Consider the following 10,000-nt stretch of genomic DNA (forward strand, 5'->3'; position numbering starts at 1 on the left):
CAAAATATCAAAATAGTGAAAATAGCAGATCTACAAGCTCTATTTCTTATTTCTATTTCTATGGCTTATTTCACCATATTTGAAATAACATGCTTTTTCTTTTCTTGTTTGTTGTCCCTGGGTCTGAAATAAAGATTGAATTGAAATTGAATTTCCATTCCTAGAAATGTGGCGCAGTAAAAAAAAGATTGTCTTTGAAATGTAGTGGAATGAAAGTGATAAGTATCTAAATATCCAAATACTCAGGTAAAGTACAGATACTAAAAAAAAAAAAACGAACTAAGTACTGTACTCAAGTAAATGTACTTTTCTACTGTCCACCAGAGTTGAAAACCATTTTGAACTCTGTGGGTGGTTAGGTTAAGTGGTTGACTGTGTATACACACGCTCCATCATATCTTGTACCTGTGATTGTGACTTGCGCGGGCTGGAGGCGTTCACAGAAGGAGGCGCTTTGGGGGAGCAGGGAGGAGTGCCTGAGGAGGAGATGGAGCCTCGGCCTTCAGTGAACCAGGAGAACGGGACGAAGGAGCCGGAGGAGCGAGACGGGCTCTCTGACGGCTCCCTGAGAACCAGACAACCAGACAACCACAGAACACTGTCTGTCAGACACACTGAATACACCTTCATCCGTTTTAAACTGAAACAGTTATCGTTGCAGCCCGACTGTTTTCTTAGCGATTATTCTATCGATAACTTTTCCGATTACCCATTAACACATTGATTGCCAAGATCGCATCGATGCGTTCTTTCAAATCCATCGCTTGAGTGCCAGCATTCAAAAGAACGCATTGATGCGTTCTTTTGAATTTTCATTGTTTAATCTGTGATCGCACGGCTGTGTTTATTTCTCATCAGCACTTTCGTTTTCCACTTACGTCACACTCACCCGGAGCCGGATGTAAAAAAAAAAATTCATTTCTGGGTCACATTGTTTTCTCCGGTCATTTTCGTCCAGAATAGGGAAAAACACGTTTTTTCACACGGTATAAAAAACGAACGGACAGCTCAACTTCTATTTTCTTTGGTCCGGGTGACTAACAGTCATCGTCGTAGTGTATCACATCGTTTTCAGGCCGATCAGCGGACCAGGGATTGTCGAAAACATAACATCCTGTGAATGACCGGATATGACGTGGGCCTGTTTGGGAGGGGGCGAGCGAGGTGATCAATGTGTGGATTTGCTGCTCTCTACTGGTGGAACTGTCGTACGTGCTTAACACCACAATCAGAGAATTTATTTGAATGAAAAATTACAAAACAAAAAAATTAAAAACACGCAAATTGCTGGCACAGGGGTGAGTACATTATGAATAAACTCTGGCAGTCAATGTGTTAAGACCGGGAACGCATCTGTGTCATTTTTAGATGTCTTTGCACCGAGTGCCGCGCTATGAGCTTGTAGATCTGCTATTTTTTTATAAAATCGTGAAAATGTGTGCAAATCTTTGAATATATATATTTTTAAACCGAACATTTGTAACTCAAATCTTTGCTTTTCGGGGGTCCCTGGAACAACACATCTTGAGATGGGGGTCCGCGGCCAAATACAAAATGTTTTCTAAATCCTAACAGTATGTTGCTATATCAGTGGTGCTCCAACTTTTCCATGTCGAGGACCCCCAAAATTATATGTATTTGGCCGCGGACCCCAATCTCAAAATATGTTGTTCCAGGGACCCCCAGAAGCACAGATCGGAGTTAAAAATGTTTGCTTTCAAACACAAATGTTCACAATTTCCCCCCCCAAAAAGTCAGATATACAAGCTCATAGCCGCGCTATGAGCTTGTATATCTGCTATTTTTTCTAATAGTCAAATAAATCTAAAATGACACAAGATGCTTTCCTGGTCTAAATGGGTTAATCAAATTATATCAACAAATCATTTAAAGCAGCACTATGTAACTGTCCTCTTTTTTAACCCGGTTTCCTGAGCAAGTACTGAGATTTTGACCATTGAGCTAATAGACCTGGGCCTGCTTGCTCAGGGGATAAATTGGCTCTTGACCTCCAGGGTTAGGGTACAAATTCACGTCAGATCCTGTGTCTATAGGTGAGACATGACCTTTGACACGATCTAATTGTCTCAATAGAAGAGCATGGGAGACAAAATACAACCACCCCAATTGTATAAGTTATATTGTATTAAAGTAATACTAGGTAACGTTTTCAACAAAACTAAAGTTAAATTGTATATCTTTTGTCAGTGGCAAAAGTTTCACAACACCCACTCCATGAATTTCACCCCCGGAAGCCTTTTATTTATATATTTTCTATTGAACGGTGAAGGGGGGGACTTTCCCGGGAAAATGACGTTCCTGGCCAACGTCATGACGTCTTGGCCGACGTCCCCAGGAACTACCGCAACGGTTTCCTGTTTGGCCAGGAACTACCGCGGTAATAGCAAAAAGGAACCTCACGCTGATGTTAAGAGAATGTAGGATTAGAAGATCGAAAAAGAACAGAAAAAGAAAGCACAGCTCATGGTAACTAATGCTCCACTGGCTAAGAGAAACGATCCGTAGATAGTATAAAACAATTAAAAGATCGCTTTTTGAAACGCTTCCGGCTTCCGGTGAAAACGAATGGAATTCTGGGTAATCGAGGATTACGGAAATTGTATGCAGTGACGGTAGTGACCAGCAGAGGTTGCTAAAAATCGTTATTTGGGATTCTGCATTGTACAACTTTAACATCAGTGGTGGGAAAAGTACTCAAATGTTTTACTTAAGTAAAAGTATCAATACTGCAATGTAGCAGTACTCTGTTACAAGTAAAAGTCCAGAATAAAAAAAATACTTGAGTAAAAGTACAAAAGTATTGGTATCAAAATGTACTTAAGTACCAAAAGTAAAAGTACTAAAATGCTTGAAAATAGCAGATCTACAAGCTCACAACACGTCGCGATGCGACGTGTTGTGAGCTTGTAGATCGGCTATTTTCAAATAGCCCTGGTATAAAATAGGACTAAAGTGGTTAATGTGTGTTTTATAATGTAATCATTTATATCTGCAAATTAACTAGTAACTAAAGTTTTCAAATAATTGTAGTGGAGTAAAAGTACAATATTTGCCTCTGAGATGTGGAGTAGAAGTAAAAGTATAGACAATTGGAAATACTCCAGTAAATTAAAAGTACCTTAAAATTGTACTAAGTAAAGTACTTGAGTAAATGTACTTACAGTAGTTACTTTACAAAAAGTTACATAGTGAGGCTTTAACCACCAGTCTTGTTTCATACTTCTTCGCACAACGGTATCTTGCAAAAAATAGTTAAAATATCAGATCTACAAGTCGCAAAGCAACGAGTTGTGAGCTTGCATAATCGGCTATTTTCACTATTTAAAAAAGAAAGAAAAAACTGGATGTGTCCATGGGTTTTGTCTGGTCTCCTAGCAACATGAGGGTGTTCTGTCTATTTTAAATATCAATAATCACAGAGAGAGTGATTCTGTACTCACCTGCTGCCCATAGACAGCCTGTTGGATTTGTCCTTCCTCACACGGACATAAGAACGCCTGAGAGTCACCCTATAGATGAGATAGAATGGACAGGATCATAGATAGATAAATAAATAGATAGATAGATAGATAGATAGATAGATAGATAGATAGATAGATAGATAGATAGATAGATAGATAGATAGATAGATAGATAGATAGATAGATAGATAGATAGATAGACAGACAGACAGACAGACAGACAGACAGACAGACAGACAGACAGACAGACAGACAGACAGACAGACAGACAGACAGACAGACAGACAGACAGACAGACAGACAGACAGACAGACAGACAGACAGACAGACAGACAGACAGACAGACAGACAGACAGACAGATAGAGACAGAGATCATAACAACAAAGATGAACAGAATGTTCAAGGTCAACATTCAATAGCGTTCAACAATGACAACAAATCTAAAGAATGGAAGGAGTGTGCGTGCACGCACGTGCGTGTGTGCGGGTGTGTGCGTGCGTGCCTGGGTGGGTGGGTGCGTGCGTGGGTGTGTGCGTGCATGGTGTGTACTGTATACATGTGCCCATATGCGAGCCTGGCTCACCCCAGATCCAGGAATCGTCTCTTGGTCTTCTTATCAAAGATAACAGTGGGACTGCTGGGGTCAGCTGGACTGGTGTCACGACTGTTGTCTGATACCAGCACTAACACGCACACGCACACACACACACACACACACACACACACACACACACACACACACACACACACACACACACACACACACACACACACACGTTAACCACTTTTAAACTGGCTTCCATATTTTGTCATTAGGATAGGCAAAAAAAAAGAAGTCCCTAAAACCTAATTTGATCTCTCTTCTGGAATTTCCTTTGGGATCACGTCTATCTAGAATGGTACAGCATAGGATCTATCTATCTCAAATTAGCCACATTCAACACCGACTTACTTACAACTGATTAAAATAAATGTCATCACTGCAGTATGTAGTCATTCAATGGGGAATCATTTGTAATGTAAAGTAAATATGTTTATACGGATGACAAATGAATCAAGTCATTATTTAGCACTTTTACAGTGTTTAGAGTGCAGACAATTGGCAAAGCAGAGAGAAAGATAGATAGAGAGGGAGGCAGATAGTAGAGCTGATATACAACTGGTCATCACTTGCCAATACCATGATACACTTTCATGGCAATACAGTTTACAGTTTACAGTTTAGGCATTTAGCAGACGCTCTTAATCCAGAGCGACTTACACTAAGGAAGGACACAACGTAATACATCATAATACATCATAATACATCATAATACATCAATAATACATCAAATGCATAGGTAGAAATGAAACCGCATCGACGTGGTCCATTATAAAAAATATATATTTGAATGTTTTCGTGTCGATTCGTTGATATACAAGTGACTTTGGGTAATTAGAAAAGCGCTATATAAACCTGAGTTATTATCATTATTATAATATAAGAAAAACAAACCTGCTTCTCGATTATTCGATTAACCTATGAGCAAGATTCATTCGGTTATTGGCTCTAAACATCGGTTTCGATACATTTTCTGTTAATTGCGCAGCCCTACATGCGTCTTACACTGACACACCAAGACTCGTAGTAGTCTAGTACAAGACTACTCTAGGATGTTTAATCCAAAGCAGACAGTGACATGACATTAGTGATGCTATCAGCAATCATTATCAGAATCAAACATTGGCTGTGTCAAAAAAGAGAAAATGTAACTGCATACATGCTATTATACATGTAGAGATCTAATCAAATCAAATCAAATTCACATCATTCCCGCATCACCAATTTACACCATGTATAAAAGAACAGGTGGAATTATTTTTTGGGGGGCAAGCTTCCCACGAATTGCAGTTACATTTTATATAAAGGATAAGAGTAACAATATCGAATGTCAAAACAAATATCCCTGCGCTGAAAGCCAACATCTCCAACCACTCGCCCAAAAGGGGGGAATTCCCCCTTGGCCGGGGGGTAGATATTAGGCTTTTGGTCATCAGACAGAGGCTCTCTGAGCTACTACACTGCTACACTCAGTGGTGGGAAAAGTACTCAAATGTTGTACTTAAGTAAAAGTATCAATACTGCAATGTAGAAGTACTCTGTTACAAGTAAAAGTCTGTAATTCAAAATTTACTTGAGTAAAAGTACAAAAGTATTGGTATCAAAATGTACTGAAGTAAAAAGGTTAAAGTACTCGTTATGCACAATGTCCCGTTTCACAAGTTTACAAATGTATTAAAAAAAAATGAAAATAGCAGATCTACAAGCTCACAATGCGTCGCATCGCGACGCATTGTGAGCTTGTAGATCGGCTATTTTCAAATGGCCAAAATGTATATAGGCCTGTAAGTGGTTAATGTATGTTTTGTAATAATCCAAATCTAAAAAGTAACTAGTAACTAAAGTTTTCAAATAAATGCAGTGGAGTAAAAGTACAATATTTGGATCCGAGACGTAGTGGAGTAGAAGTAAAAGTGTTGGAAATTGGAAATACTCAAGTAAAGTACAAATACCTCAAAATTGTACTTAAGTACACAGTACTTAAGTAAATGTACTTTGTTACTTTACTACACTGGCTACACTCTAGCAGCACGTTGGCCCCGGGCTGTGCATATGGTGAACTGTCCCTCAGTCTGTTTGTCCGGCGTTTGATACTGCGGTATCGCCTGCCTTATGGTGCCAGCGTGAGCAGATTGTGGCTGGGGTGGTGATGATCCTCTTAACCCATGGCTACTCAACTTAAGATGGCTCAGGGGCCACTCAGCAAAATACCAAAAGTCCAAGGGGCCGCAAGCTAAAAATGACGGTCCTATTTTGGATTTTTCGATTTAGTAACACACACTGCGCATTGTTATTGTTATAAGAAAATGTACATTTTGACATCATATTCTTTTCACTGTACCTGTTTATTTTGTGTGTATGTCCAGTGGCATCAGTTCAGCAAAAGCTAAGGTATGGCAAGGTTAGGGTTGCCAACTCCCAGAGATTGAAATAAGGGACACCTACCCTGGGCGCGCGGCAAAGCCGCGCGGCCGGAAATAAATGGGGGTCAAACCCCCCAAAACACCCGAAATGCATAGAAAACTATGCATTATACCTGTAACAATTGATGTTTGTTTTTGAAAAATGTTTTAGCAACCCGTATATTTGAACGGAAATGTATATTTTTATCCTGTGCATGAGGGCCAAGACGCTGCGTTGGGGCCGCGGGTTGAGTAGCGCTGTCTTAACCCGTTCAATCCGGGAACACATACTGTGTCATTTTAAGATTTCTTTTGGCTATTCAAAAAAATAGCAGATATACAAGCTCATAGCGCGGCATGAGCTTGTATATCTGCTATTTTTGTTTTTAAATCGTAAAAATGTGTGCAAGTCTTTGATAATATATGTTTTTTTTTTTAAAGCTCAAATTTTTAACTCAAATCTTTGCTTCTGGGGATTCTACAAAGGTCTTCTAAATCCCAACAGTATTTTATGAAAAAACGTTGCGGTAATCAGTGGTTCTCAAACCTTTTCATGTCAAGGACCCCCACAATGATATGTATTTGGCCGCGGACCCCATCTCAAAATGTTCAGTTCCAGGGACCCCCCCAGAAGCAAAGATTTGAGTAACAAATGTTTGCTTAAAAATATATATATCTTCAAAAATGTGCACAGATTTTCACGACTTTTCATAAAATAGCAGATATACAAGCTCATAGTGCGGCACTCTGAGCTTGTATATCTGCTATTTTTTGAATAGCTAAAGAAATCTAAAAATGACACAGATACGTTCCCGGTCTGAATGGGTTAACCTTGGCTATGTACCCACTTGGCGTATATATCTCCTGGAGGCAGGACCATCCACAGCACAGACACACACACACACACACACACACACACACACACACACACACACACACACACACACACACACACACACACACACATAACACCCTCGGCAGCACTCGGTCGCAGGCAGTGCAGTTCCCATTATATGCACGCGTTGGTGCAGCTCTCAATGGCGCTGCTGTACAACGTCCTGAGGAGGCGGGGGCTCTCGCTCAATTTCATCCAGCGAGCCGCCGCCTCAGGCTATATATACGGGATATGGGGATTATGGGGATGTGCTGTATATCTGCATGTGTCAGCTCATTCTACTGGGTTTGCTGCTGGAGGCTGTCTGCACGGAGCCCTGAGATGCAATACGGGTTGTAAAACCTCTCACACACACACCACTGTACACAGTGTTCTTCATTATGCATGCACACACTGCTTGTACACTGGTATGTTTTCATTTATAAATCCACCCTTGGATCGTGTGCGTGTGCGTGTGCGCGTGTGTGTGTGTGTGTGTGTGTGTGTGTGTGTGTGTGTGTGTGTGTGTGTGTGTACGTGTACGTGTACTGTATGTGTGTTTGTATACCTTCACTGTCGGGCCTCCTGTTCCTCCTCATGTAAACAGGAGAGGAGTCAGAGGAGGGGCAGGACTTGGAGGGAGAGCTGGGAGGCGTGACCAGGGCCTCCTGAGACGTGGTATTGGTCAGCTGGCGGTAGCGCCCCCGGGGGTGAGCAGCCAATGACGTGCCTCCATCCTCCGGCGAGCGACGCACCTGGAGATGAGGACAGGAAGTGAAACAGAAAATTAAACCTTCGGTTATTTGACGGTTGTTGTTGTTTATTTAGTATTCTCTGTTTGGACTTTCACTATTTCTTGCTTTTGGTCTCACCAAGGAAGTGTCAAAGGAGAAGGCGGGGCTTCGGGAATTAGACAGCAGCAAATCAGGGGAAGGGGAGGAGCCTCTCGTTGCGGACTGGAGCGGAGAGCGTGCCGAATGTAGCGGACTGTCCTGGTACTGACACACGCACGCGCACACACACACACACACACACACACACACACACACACACACACACACACACACACACACACACACACACACACACACACACACACACACACACACACACACACACACACACACACACACACACACACACACACACACACACACACACACACACACACACACACACACACACACACACACACACACACATCAATGTACACAAGTTAGAACAAACCTTGACTTGTGATGTTTGGGTTCACTGAATACATCCATAACAAATAATATAGGGCAGTGGTTTTCAACCTTTTTCATGCCAAGGACCCCTAAATTGATATGCATTTGGCCGCGGACCACCATCTGAAAATGTTTTGTGCCAGGGACCCCCAGAAGCAAAGGTTTGAGTTAAAATGTTCTCTTTGAAAAATTAATATATTCGAAGATTTGCACACATTTTCAAGATTTTTCAAAAATAGCAGATCTACAAGCTCATAGCGCGGCACCGAGTGCCGCATATGAGCTTGTAGATCTGCTATTTTTGAAAAATCTTGAAAATGTGTGCAAATCTTTGAATATATTAATTTTTTTGAATAGCCAAAGTCCTATTTTTGAATAGCCCAAAGCTAAGTGGTTAAAATGATTCTGAGGCTATGTTAACTAATTTAGCTGGGGACCCCCTGGTAGCCCCCCAAGGACCACTGGTGGTCCCCGGACCACTGGTTGAAAACCACTGATATAGGGGATGGCCAATGGCTCAGGAGGATGGCTCAGAGCAGATGTCTGGGAGGGTTGCGGAAGTGTCCTTGAGAAAGACACGGAGATACTGTATATAGAGTATAAATCAGGGGTCTTCAACGTTTTTCAGGCCAAGGACCCCTTACCTGTGAGAGAGATGAAGCAAGGACCCCCCCCCCCCCCCCACCCCGCTACATATTGTATTAAAAGCACATTAAAAATGTTCATAGATTTCATAGATAGCTTCATAGACTTGTTTGACATCACTATCAATGTGTCGTGTTGTGTTGGATTCATGTTCAGATTCATGTTAATGTGTATTTTCAGACATTTAACCACTTAAACCCTCAAAGTTGACCTTTGGCTCTGACTTTGTCTGCTCTTTTTCCCCTCTACAACAAACCTCTTTGCCAAAAATAGCAGATCTACAAGATCACAACGCCTCGCACTGCAAGGCGTTGTGAGCTTGTAGATCTGCAATTTCTTGGCTAAAGTTCTCCTCAAAATAGGGATGCAAGCGGTTAATGTAAAACAATTATCCTATATCACACAAACATTTGACGGCCCCCCTGTAGTAACACTGAGGACCCCCTAGTGGTCCCCGGACCCCCCTGTTGAAGACCCCCTGGTATGAATCAGATGAAAGCGATGTGCTCACCTTCCTCTCCAGGCTGTCATCCCCCTCGGTGGAACTCACGCTGTCACGGTAGCGGGACCGCGAGGGGCGTTGCTTGCGGGTCTTGATGGAGAGCCGGCCCTTCTGGATGCTGTTGTCCAGCAGCTCCGTCTCTGGGATCGCCTCGTTCAGGTCTGCAAGACGATCACAGAGTCAACTCACCACCACACCCACACTCCACGTCAGTGGTGGAAAGTAACTAAGTACATTTACTTAAGTACTGTACTTAAGTACAATTTT

At 41.9% G+C, this 10,000-nt stretch overlaps 1 protein-coding gene across 1 annotated transcript in view; it reads right to left on the reverse strand.

The window, feature by feature from the left end:
- The window catches only part of samd14 (sterile alpha motif domain containing 14), a 44,749-nt gene that overhangs the window by 13,660 nt on the left and 21,089 nt on the right, over window positions 1-10,000 (reverse strand). The window contains exons 3-8 of the mRNA XM_080447777.1: window positions 9,743-9,894; window positions 8,233-8,358; window positions 7,929-8,115; window positions 4,067-4,166; window positions 3,462-3,530; window positions 406-565 (exon numbers count right to left, since the gene is read on the reverse strand). Of these exons, the coding sequence (XP_080303903.1) occupies window positions 406-565; window positions 3,462-3,530; window positions 4,067-4,166; window positions 7,929-8,115; window positions 8,233-8,358; window positions 9,743-9,894 (794 nt within the window). The remainder of the gene's footprint in view (window positions 1-405; window positions 566-3,461; window positions 3,531-4,066; window positions 4,167-7,928; window positions 8,116-8,232; window positions 8,359-9,742; window positions 9,895-10,000) is intronic.

The sequence above is a fragment of the Gymnoscopelus braueri genome (genome assembly GCF_963280865.1).
Source record: "Gymnoscopelus braueri genome assembly, chromosome: 13".
Taxonomy (NCBI): Eukaryota; Metazoa; Chordata; class Actinopteri; order Myctophiformes; family Myctophidae; genus Gymnoscopelus; species Gymnoscopelus braueri.